This window comes from Capsella rubella, unplaced genomic scaffold, assembly GCF_000375325.1.
Source record: "Capsella rubella cultivar Monte Gargano unplaced genomic scaffold, Caprub1_0 scaffold_1, whole genome shotgun sequence".
NCBI classification, from domain to species: domain Eukaryota; kingdom Viridiplantae; phylum Streptophyta; class Magnoliopsida; order Brassicales; family Brassicaceae; genus Capsella; species Capsella rubella.
In genome coordinates, this window is record NW_006238923.1 from 9446832 (window position 1) to 9459028 (window position 12197).

Genomic DNA, 12197 nt, shown 5'->3' on the forward strand with positions numbered 1-12197 from the left:
TCATGTAACAACCAATAAAAGTTCGCCGTCAAGTCTATGCTAATGACAATTAACAAGCAACTTGCCAAGTCATCATCTCTTGCATAAACTTTTTTCTTATAAGTATGTCTCTACCCTAAGGTGTTGATTGGTTCTCTCGCTCTCACCCATCTAGCGGTTGGTAGCGGGCGTTTGTTGTTGTTAGCGATTGATATTAATCATACAAAACGCTCCACACCGTTTGGGATCGCTTGAAATCGCTGGATTTCAAAAGCTCTTTCCCGCAAGCGTTTGCAGTTGCGGGCGATTGCGATTGATTTAAAAAGGAAAGAAACTGAAAAAGGAAAATCTGCAAAAGAAAAAATATATTATCAAATTTTATATATATTCACATTAATTCTCAAATTATAACTATTCTCTAAATTTAATTTTTCAATATTATCAAATCTTATAAAATTTATTTATTTAACATTTCAATAATTATTTAGTACATATATTTAGTAATAATTTATGATATGTAATTTTTAATCATATTTAAAATGTTTATAGTTTTACTTAAAAATATTTTACTAAAAAATTTTGACAAAAAAAATATTTTACTAAAAAAATATTTGTTTTAAATAATTATTCAGTAATTTATTTATGGTTTTTAGTTATTAATCGTATTCAGTTTTTCAATATATTTATCATAATAATATAATATTGGTATATTTATACATTTTAATAATTATATTTATATTTAATTTTGTAATTTTTGATGTAACCGCCATTGCAGCCGCTGGTTAACCAGTCATAAAACTCCCGCAAATGCACCCATTTTTAAAAGCTAAATCAGTCGTTTAAAACGCTTAGTAACGCTTGAAACCGCAACCGCCCGCTTCCCCAAACTCCCGCAACCGCAACCGCAACCGCTGCGTTTAAACCAGTCAGGCCCTTACTAGTATATCTTGATCATGAGTTATTTAAAACTCTTCAAAGAGTAAAATTGTCTACTCTGAGAGCCTCCACCTTCATCCCCGAACATTTGGTGAATATATATGTCTATATATGTAGTGTGGTCGTTGTATATTATAGTTACCATAACTATTCATATATCGTTTTGGCATGTCTAAATTGGTAATTAGGAAATTATATTTGTGTCGCTCTTTTCTAGTGTTCCAATATGATGATAATTAGGTGCACTTGACCCGTAAGCCACCACGTTTGTCTGCCGTTATTGACATTTTAAATTATCCTTTCAATATATGTGTTGCAATAGTGAAAATTTGTTGATCTTTGATGAGAGTTGAATCTTGTTAGATCTTTCATTTAGGTTGATATCTTAATTATTGCCATATCATACTTGATCATTTTAAGATAGATTTTGGGCATTTATAGTGTACTAGTTTAATGTGTTTGTGATAATGTCATGCATAACCAAATAATTGTAATGATTTTTTCATTCTATATGCCATGATGAAAGTTGGAGTTAAGATAGATCATTAGCTTTATTGATTTGAATATATTGGAAAGATCAATATATTGAATTTGATCGAAACGTTCATCGCAAAGCTCAAAGATTAGATGACTACTCCTTAACCATAGTAAAAATGATCCATGGTAATTTTTTATTTTTTTTGCTTATGTTCGGCCATGCACCATTTGCATCTAAAACCTTTGGAAGATACATAGAAAAATACACATTATTTGCTATTTAACTCAACACAAGGATGCTAAATTCATTTACCAATTAATCCAGAAACGCATTTAAATTTTTTAAAGTATATATACATGGATTGAACATTTCAATATATATCGTAGCTTGAGCCTGGTTTCGGAGGACTTGCGTCATCATGACAAAGGGTGATGACTTGTTTCAAGTGTACTCCGTTGTAAATTATTTTGGTTTTTTTTTTTTTTTTTAAGAAAGGTTTTGGGCTAGCTCACCTTCGTGGTGGTGGTTCCTGCTACTACAATTATTCCACTTGATAAAAGTAATAAAGCCTTCGGAGATCATCATTTCCATCTCTAGTAGCTAACTGCCTCCATTTTAAAGACACAACATGAGTTTTGTTGTTGGCTTCCAACTGAGTTTGTAACCTCATAGACAAACTTTGTTACTTAGCTTAGATCCTCAATATAATAAAAGAGAAGTTAGATGTATAAATTGTTTACCTGTTTCTATATAACTTATATAATATAAGTTACTAAAACAATTGTTTTACGTCAATTTCAATGCAAGGGTTTATGGAGAAAATGGTTTTTGGTTAAAGATTTGATTCTATATATTAACTAAAAAAAAAAGTATTCATATGTCATAGTTTTCCTCTTTTTTTTTCTTGTATTTGCCAAGTCCAATATTCATCATGGATTGCTGATTTTTATTTGAAAAACAATTATAACCCTTCCGACGACATTCCTAAAAAGTGAAAGAAGAACTAGTTCATCCCCGTGCTTCCACTAACTAACAATTTGTGCATCCTAGTCTTGGCTTACTTATTAAGGTTGAGTTATATAAAGTATCAAAAATGACTTTACTGATAAGTACATTTGAGAATAAAACCTACAACCAATTAGTGGGTTTGGGCTCAATACTCTTGGACTTGATCCACATGGTCTCCGTTTACACTCCATCCCATCCCCAACATGAATTCAGATTACAAAAAACAGTATGTAATGTGTATATAGAGAAAGAGAGATAAAGAAGGAAGTGTGTTATATAGTAGTGGGGGGGTGAGAGTAGACAGAGATGGATGGATGCCATCATTTCTCGTCTGAGACAACTGTTGCAAAGCCTTGGGATCGAAGGCAGGAGGAGCTTGGGACACTAATCATGCCTTTCAGGAATTTTAATCATCTCCCTCTAATTGCAGAGAGAGAGAGAGAAGGAGAGAGAGTGCCTAAAAGCTACTACTACTACATTAAGAAATACAAAATTATATATATATATATATATACAAATACTGAAAACAATTTGAAAAGTAGGGCATATACTCTAGAAAAAGTGAGTCCATATTATAGTTTTTATTTTATTTTGTTATTGTATTATTGAATGGGTTTTTTTTCCTCTCCTTTCTTTATTGCTTTTCAGAATATAGGTACTTGAAATAGTAGAGAGTGAGATGCGTCAAGCTTCAAAAAAAAGCTAAGGTTATGTTATGTGATGTATGTGCTTTTCAAAGGAATAGGGAGAAAGCTTTGAGTTTGAGAAGGCACATCATATATATATACATACAACAACAAATTTTAATTAATTACTTCATCTTAAATCTTAATCTCTTGGGATTTTCAAGAGAGAAAACTCTTCCAAAAAATCATCTTTCTTTACACACAAACCACACACATATATATAAAATATACTCATATACACAGAGATCAGGTATAATATTAAGTTTATCTATATAGCTTCATCATCTCTCATACATATATGGACTCTGCTAATCTCCATCAGCTTCAAGATCAATTACAGCTTGTTGGATCCTCTTCTTCTTCCTCTTCCTTAGACAATAACTCTGACCCTTCTTGCTATGGAGCTTCCTCTGCCCATCAATGGAGCCCAGGAGGTATTTCTTTGTAAGTCTCCTTACACACCTCTCTCTCTCTCTCTCTCTCTCTCTCTCATCTGCTGTATCATGTGTGTATATATAGATACAAACATACATGGCTAGCTAGCTATGTATTATATCTACATATATATCCATTTAACACGTGTATGCTAATAGGTTTCTGCAGTTAATTTTGTGAATATTCTTGGTATCAAGATGATATGAAGAATTTGGAATCTTTCTTCTTCTTCTTTTTTGCTTCTTTTTTGGTTTTTGAAAGATAAGTTAGTGAAGAAGACAACAAGATAAAATTTAAGTGGCTGATAAAATATTATTTTCTATAATATTATCCTTCATACATATATATGACATGGTACTCTGATTTTGCATTGATCCAAGCTAAAACAAAGTTGTGTGGTTTTTGTTACAGGAATAGTGTGAGCTTGAGTCATAACTATAACAATGAGATGTTAAACACAAGAGACCACAGCAGCAACAACAACACAAGTGAATGTATGAGTCTCTCCACCATCCACAATCACTCCTTGATCCAGCAACAAGACTTTCCTTTGCAATGGCCGCCTTATCATCATGACCAATCTTCATATCATCATCATGAAGGACTTCTCAAGATCAAAGAAGAGCTTTCCTCATCAACTATCTCAGACCAACAAGAAGGCATATCTAAGTTCACAGACATGTTGAACAGTCCAGTGATCACAAACTATTTGAAGATCAATGAACACAAAGACTACACTGAGAAGCTTCTTCTCAAGACTATATCTCCCGGGTTCCCCACCAATGGAGATTATTGTAGCAGTCTCCCTTCTTCTTCTTCTTCCTCTTCCCCTTCGTCTCGTAGAGGCAACTTCAGTCAGATTTACCCAAGCGTAAACATATCGAGCTTGAGCGAGTCTAGAAAGATGAGCGTGGACATGAGTAACAACATCCCGAGACCATTTGATATGAACATGCAGGTGTTTGATGGAAGATTGTTCGAAGGGAACGTCTTAGTTCCTCCTTTAAATTCTCAAGAGATTAGTAACCTTGGGATGAGCAGAGGAAGCTTTACTCCTTTTGGCCTCCCTTTTCATCATCATCTTCAGCAAACACTTCATCACCCTTCTTCTTCTTCCCCTAGTACTCATCAAGTAAGTATATTTTGAATTATTACTTTTTCTTTCTTTTTGCTTTTTTTTTTTTAATATAAATTATAAATGATGGCTTAGAGGGATTGGCCTGACGGTGAATCTCGTGAAGTTAGTGCGTCTGGAAACATTGCGTTTAGGGCTCTATTTCTATATTATATATATACACTCTCTTTTCTGAATTTTAACAATCTGGTTCATGAATATTACTGTTCAGTATCATACTACGGCATGGTTTTTCAGCTTTAGTCACATAATTTCTATTCACTCATAAAAAAGTGTCTAAAAAATTAGTTTTCTGTTTTATATATATATATATATTTTTTAAAATGATGTGTATGCATGCATTCAACTTTTTGTATGCATCGATATTGGAATTTATTCGCATAACTTTTTTGCATGCTTAAAAATCATGTTCATAACGTTGATAACTCTCATGTTCGTTATATTTGTGTGCCAAATCATAAAGAAAGAAATTTTTTGATGAAATTGAAAAATAGGGAAAAGAAAGAGTGGAATATTATTACCATGAAGTATAGTTAGACCATTAATTATCTGATTAATGTAAAGTGCGAGACCTTTGTGAAATATTAAAGCTTTGCAAATTGCAACAAAGTTATGAAAAACATAAAAGGGAGAATAATAATAATACATATACATAAAAATAAACTTTTAACAAAATTTTCTTTTATAATCCATCTTTTACTTTGTTGGTTGTGATTCTTGGTTGGAGGGCCAAAGCTTGAGCGATAAAAAAAAAACTTTTAACATAATTCATAAGCTAGCAGCTCTCTCTCTTTAAGCTGAAACATCAACCTTTGTTCTCTCTTTTCTTTTTCCTTTCTCTTTATTCCTTACTTTGTTTTTATTGTCTTTTTATGAACATATCTCTCTTTTTTTCTTAACATTTTTTTTCTCATTGTCGGGGGTATTATTACGTACTATTAATATTCCTTACAGTCGAATATTAATGATGAACGTTAATGATATACTATAACTTACATATATAACTTATGAGAGTGGTTTTGGGTTGAAGATGGAAATGTTGAGCAACATAGAACCTCAAACAAGTGAAGGGAAGAGACATAACTTCTTGATGGCAACAAAGTCAGGCGAAAATGCTTCCAAGAAACCGCGCGTGGAATCACGCTCTTCTTGCCCTCCCTTCAAGGTTACTACTTCTTTTGTTTATTTATGTATTTTGTTTGTCATTCATTCATAATTATATAACTTGGCAAAATTTAGTAGTTAAGAAGAAATATTTATTTGGAATAAAGTGTCTAAATATGGAGAATAGTTATGTTATATACATTATATCCAAAAGTTATGAAGATCCATTTGTATACTCATTAACAAAAGTTATGTCAAAATTTTATATTGATTGTTCAATATGTTAGTGATATATTATATACGTATGTTGGTAAATCTTTTATCGAAAAATATTAACAGGTGAGGAAAGAGAAGTTAGGAGATAGAATAGCAGCTCTGCAGCAGTTGGTTTCACCATTTGGGAAGGTAACATTCATAATTAGCAGTAAAAGTTGTGTCAAAATTTCAGATTAATTTGGGTCGAAACGAAAAACGAAAAACCTTTTAGAATGTGAGGCCAGTCATTAATTAGTACTCGTTATACTTTTTATGTAAGAATAATTTTTACTACAATAAGAGATGTTTCCTTTTTACCATTTACAAAGATAGTATTAATGTATATAGTGATACTAATTAAAGAAATTTCTAAAGTAGATAAAGTTGTTTTTGCACACTCGATTGTTGATGATTAGTTACATACTTACATGAGCTGAGTAAAGTGCTCTAAATTGCAGACAGATACAGCATCTGTATTAATGGAGGCAATTGGATACATCAAATTCTTACAGAGCCAGATTGAGGTACATAACTTCAATGCATGCATCTTTATCAACACACAAATATTTTTTCAATGCATGTATGTCATTGACAACCATACATCATATCTGTATAATTTATATGTACATAATTAAGAATAAATGAAAACATATGATTTAAGGAACGAAGTGTTGGAGTGATATTTACATGGCATCCTCGGAGACATTCTTCTTGATCGTCGTCCCGTTTGTCAAAATATTCCCAACTTTTTATATCAATTTATTATTAAGTACAATATTATTTAGTAATGAATTTGACATATACTGAAATGATCAAAACTTTAAAAGACTATAGAGTATGGGCAAACTTATCAACTTATATTTAATTAGTTCCATAGGGTTTAGCTTGCCTTTAAAGCAAGAGATTAGTTAGAATAATCTTTATCTTATCATATTTATATCATCTTAGGCGCACTACGTATAGTAAGTACCCTTTCTCCTATTTCTTTAGTTTTAATTTCAATTCATGTTCATAGGTTTGATTATATAAGCTAATATGCTCATCGTCATCATTTTATAATCTTAAAATGAAGTTGTTATATGACTCAAATGCCAAATAATGTTGTTGCTTGATGGGCAGACTTTAAGCGTCCCCTACATGAGAGCATCTAGGAACCGACCCGGAAAAGCCTCCCAGCTGGTATACTTAGAGAACCTATAATGTTCATTTACTAGTGATCTATACTATTAAAAAGATAATCACTAGCTCCGATTATATATATTTTATGTCCACATAGATTAAATTTGATTTATTAAAAATTGATTAGGGATCACAACCACAAGAAGGGGATGAGGAAGAGACAAGAGATTTACGAAGCCGTGGGCTATGTCTCGTTCCGTTATCATGCATGAGTTATGTTACCGGAGATGGTGGGGAAGGAGGAGGCGGTGTTGGTAGTGGGTTTTGGCCAACGCCACCTGGTTTTGGTGGCGGGACTTAATTAGCCGTGGACTTAACGTCGAACCGTAGGACTATATATGATTACATTTATCGGAATCTGGTGGGTAGAAAAAGGAAGAAATATTGAAGGTGGAGTATATCAGTTCGCTTAATCTCTTTTGGTTTTGGTTTTGGTTTTCGGTTTTGATGGTGGAGCAAAGTTGGTCGTCCTGATTAGAAAGAAGAAGTATACCAGGATAGACCAGCTTTGATCCATTTATATGGTTAGTAATGAGACTTGCGGATATGTTTTTAATTACTTACATGAAGGGTGATCAGGGACTAATAAATAATATATCAAATAGCTTTAAGTTGTATTATTTTGTTTATCTCTTTTGTAGATATATCATATGTCAATATCAATAGTTAATATATACTGTTTTACAAATTTAAAAAATAATAATAATAATAATGAACAAATAAACAAAGATGGATATTTTCTTTTCGCAGGCCTCAAAAATTGACAAACGTACGTCAGACGGAGTTTTTTCTGCAAAGACGTCTACTTGTTTCAGTTCACCAAAGCTATTCACTATTAGATAACTTTGATGGTTTGTCCAGGAGGTCATCAAAAGGCCTTATGATTTGCTGACTGCTGAGTCATGGATTGTTTTTAATATACATGATGTCTTACGGCAGTAACGGCACTGCCTCGTGTTGCTTTGATCTACTTCATCTTTCTCGGTACATGGCACATCCCACTCTTCTTGTATCTAGCTACTACGTACCTTCCGTGTTGTGCTCTATTGATTTGTAACGGACCGACCGGCCAATGGTCCTTGAAGTTGCCACTATCATTAGTGGCATTAGTGCAATGTAATATCTCCATATTGTTATGCTTCTTATTTATTTTATTTTGAAGATAAATAGAATTGATTTCAACACCAATAAGAAAATAAAAACGTGTTTATACTTTCCTCACACCTAGCCCTAGGCAAAATATTCGTTAGATTCGCTTCGCTTCGATATTCGTTTCGATTCGATTCGAAAAATTCAAATATCTATAAGATATTGAACCGAAGCAAATATGAAAATCTAGTATTCGTAAAAACCGAAGCAAATAACAAATATTGATTTTTTTATTACCGAATATCCGCTTCGCTTCGTATATTTATATATATGTATAAATATAAATTATTATATAATACATATAATATATATAATATGTGTATTTATAGATTAGGGTATATATCTGATAAGCTTATTATTCAAATTATTATATTTTGGCTCGTTGCGTTTTTTTTTGTTGCTAAATGGTGTTTTTAAACAAATAAACTTTACTAGAAAAATCATTATTAAAAATAAAATGTGAGAATTCTATGGACGGTGGTTATATTTCCTTCTTATTTTGAAAATATGTCAAATAAAAACCTCTAATATTTCCTATTTTGCACTTTATATTTATGTACTATATGTTTTTTGTTTCAAAAAAAATTAGATGGGTCGAAGCGAAGCGAAGCAAGTAATTCGCAAATATTACGAAAAATATTCGAATATTCGAAGTTCCGAATACTCGTAAATTTACGAATCGAAGCAAATAGCAAAATCAACTATTCGATCGAGGCGAAGCAAATAACAAATATCACAAATTTTCCGAATATTTGCTTCGTGCCCAGGGCTACTCGCACCTTTACCCTACCCGGCCCTTGGATCAGAATGGCCTCATTTTTAAAATCGCCAAAACCTTTCTCCAGCCTCTAGCTAGCCGGCCCATATATATTGGGTTCCGATTTTTCAACCGCTTTTGGAAAGGAGTATCTTACGCTTTTGAGTAAGGATTAATATCTTACGTTCTGATGATTAAGGAATACGCAAGTGTTTAAGATAAGGGGACGTACACGTACATACACGGTACACAAAAGTTTTCATTTTTCTAGTTTCGTTGGAATAATGATAAGACTCACGTAGATATGACAGTCTGACACTGATGATCCCAAGAAATATATATATATCCAAACATGTGAACGTTAAAGTAGCCCTGGGCACAAAGCGAATATTCGGAAAATTTGTGATATTTGTGATTTGCTTCGCCTCGACCGAATAGTTGATTTTGCTATTTGCTTCGATTCGAAAAATTACGAGTATTCGGAACTTCGAATATTCGAATATTTTTCATAATATTTGCGAGTTACTTGCTTCGCTTCGCTTTGACTCATCTAATTTTTTTTAAAAACTAAAAACATATAGTACATAAATATAAGTGCAAAATATGAGATATTGGAGGTTCTTGTTTGACATATTTTCAAAATAAGAAAAAAATGTAACCACCGTCTATAAAATTCTCACATTTTATTTTTAATATTGATTTTTCTAATAAAGTTTTATTTGTTTAAGAACAACATTTAGCAAAAAAAACCAACAGGCCAAAATATAATAATTTGAATAATAGGCCTATAAGATATATACCCAAATCTATAAATACACATATTATATATATTATATAATTATTTATATTTATACATATGTATATATAAATATACGAAGCAAAGCGGATATTCGGCACTAAGAAAATCAATATTTGTTATTTGCTTCGGTTTTCACGAATACTACATTTTCATATTTGCTTCGTTTTAATATCTTATAGATATTTGAATTTTTCGAATCGAATCGAAACGAATATTGAATCGAAGCGAATCTAACGAATATTTTGCCCAGGGCTAGTTAAAAGGCTACCTTTAGTGTTAATAATAATAATATTTCACGGCTTAATCCATTCCTTAGACAACATCTTCTTCTTCCCTGCAATAAAAGTCTCCACCGTTGATCTGAACTCATCGCTGCTCAGATCATCGATTGCACACATCCGTCTCATGCTCCTGCGAGAACCTCCCCGCACGTCAAGCCTCTCTGATCTAGACCTTCTATAAACCTGATGATCAGTGCCAGCACTCTCACAAGCAGCTGGAGGCAGGACCATCATTTCACGCTTCCTCCTTACAGCATCAGCTGTCTCCGCCACAGAACTGACCGCCCGGACCATCTCTCGCCTCATCGGTCGAGCCTCCACGACGGTTAGAGTAAGGGAGGTAAAGTCCGTCACTGGCTTTTCTTCTAAAATAGTTTCTTCCTTGTTAGACGACGAAGATTTCGAGACCATGGCGGAGGAGGAAGAGGAGGAGGAGGAGGAGGATAAACCACTAACAGAAGAAGCGGCAGAGGAAGAAACATATTGAAAATACAGATCGGGTTCGGTTAGCTTGTGGTTGTTGTTAGATAAGGAGAAGATAAGGGCGATGAGAACGTTCACGACCCCGAATAAGTATATTCCGGCGCCTGTTAAACCACCGGAAACAATACGCCGGAGATACTCACCGGCAAAGAGAGTTGACGTTAACCAATAGAGTAGAAGTATCACGGCAACGAGAGCTTCGATGGCCGGAAGAAACTTCAAGAAATGTCTCTTTTTCTCGAACCTCCTCTTGGCTTCAACTTTCTCAGCCGCAACATTCTCCGGAACGAACGAATCCATCTTCTAAACTCTCTTGTAACCTTCCCGGCTTAGATTTTCCGAGGAAATGAGTGTTTTAATCACGTAGACTTGTGACTTGTCTTAATCACTTAGATAGACGATTTTATATAGAGATAATAAAGACTCTATAATTGGTTTCAATTATTGAAACAAACTGGATATATCATATAAGTATATTTCTTTATAGTTCGGTCGTGGAATTTTCATGAGTGATGAAAAGCATTAGGTGAATAAGTCCAATTCCTGAAAATATAAAACAAGTGAAGGATTAATAGAATCATTGGGGGACAACTTGAATAAAGTAATATATAATAATGGATAAAAGTTGTGAAGCATTGGTTGGAAAGAGTTGGCAAGGTGAGAGTGGGCAGGTGAAGCTGCACTGCACAGCAACGACCGGGCCAACATATGCACGGTTGGGCGACGTACACCGCCGGACGAAACTGACACGTGTTTAGTACCCATTATATATTTTGTTGATTACTCTTTTGTACCCTTCTATTATTACTACATTCATTGTACGTGGGTTTTTGAAAAATAATAGAGCATGAGTGACTAGATTGATTCATCATTTGGTGTAAATTTCTTGGATAAATGCAACAAAAAATAGCCCTTCGAAGTGTAAAAGAGTGCAACGTTAGGTTCGATAAAAATGTAACGGCATGTATGGATTGTTTTGGGTTTTCGTTTGGATCCGAAGATGATTTGTGAGTTATGGTATTGATAAGTTTAAAGCTTCGGTTGATTATATGGTTTGGATTATGCTAAGGGTCAATCATGTATATATGATTCATTCATATATGTAGGTAAATTTCGAGTTAGAATTAGTTTTGGTCGCCTGTTTATAGAACGTAACTTTGAATCATTTGTCCAACAAAAAAAGTTTGACAAAATTTCTCATTAATGAACTATAGATGAGGAATACTTATAAAGTTGATGTCTAGAAAAGTATTCTGACGTGTGAGCCAATTAGACTCGTGAAAGGTCAAGATACAACAATTTGGGTGTATACGACACCTTTCAAGCGTTGGGACGTGCTACGCTAAAAACCAAGTAGGCAAATGCATAATAAAAACTTTCCCTAATTAGCACATATACAAACTTACATAAATAGAGATTGCTTTCCAAGAAAATATCAAATACTATACCAAGTACTGATATTTTTGTTTCGCTACTTCCTTAAATTTTGGCTTTGAATAAGTGATTCGTAAACAGCCAAATCGAAAATATTGT

The 12197-nt window shown here is 33.3% G+C and overlaps 2 protein-coding genes across 3 annotated transcripts; one reads left to right on the forward strand and one right to left on the reverse strand.

The window, feature by feature from the left end:
• The first annotated feature begins 3153 nt into the window (after window positions 1–3153).
• On the forward strand, window positions 3154–7841 carry LOC17900915 (transcription factor bHLH110). 2 transcript variants are annotated; one of them, XM_023790118.1, is made up of 8 exons: window positions 3154–3337; window positions 3417–3531; window positions 3934–4654; window positions 5688–5822; window positions 6101–6166; window positions 6475–6540; window positions 7136–7195; window positions 7323–7841. In XM_023790118.1, exons 3-8 carry the CDS (start codon window positions 3971–3973, stop codon window positions 7494–7496), a joined length of 1185 nt encoding a protein of 394 aa, XP_023645886.1. In that variant the 5' UTR covers window positions 3154–3337; window positions 3417–3531; window positions 3934–3970; the 3' UTR covers window positions 7497–7841. The 2 variants fall into 2 exon arrangements, with proteins under 2 accessions (XP_023645886.1, XP_006307469.1); XM_006307407.2 differs by having other exon boundaries at window positions 3154–3531.
• A 2312-nt stretch (window positions 7842–10153) lies between these two features.
• LOC17897630 lies at window positions 10154–11117 on the reverse strand. The gene has a single exon (XM_006305998.2). The coding sequence runs from the start codon at window positions 10962–10964 to the stop codon at window positions 10194–10196; it is 771 nt and encodes a 256-aa protein (XP_006306060.1). The 5' UTR covers window positions 10965–11117; the 3' UTR covers window positions 10154–10193.
• Between the last annotated feature and the right edge of the window lie 1080 nt (window positions 11118–12197).

Coding starts and splice junctions, on each gene's coding strand:
- LOC17900915 (XM_006307407.2), top strand. CDS start 3,386: ATGGACTCTGCTAATCTCCATCAGCTTCAAGATCAATTACAGCTTGTT. Junction 3,532..3,933: donor AGCCCAGGAGGTATTTCTTT/GTAAGTCTCCTT, acceptor TTTTTGTTACAG/GAATAGTGTGAGCTTGAGTC. Junction 4,655..5,687: donor CTTCCCCTAGTACTCATCAA/GTAAGTATATTT, acceptor TTTGGGTTGAAG/ATGGAAATGTTGAGCAACAT.
- LOC17897630 (XM_006305998.2), bottom strand. CDS start 10,964: ATGGATTCGTTCGTTCCGGAGAATGTTGCGGCTGAGAAAGTTGAAGCC.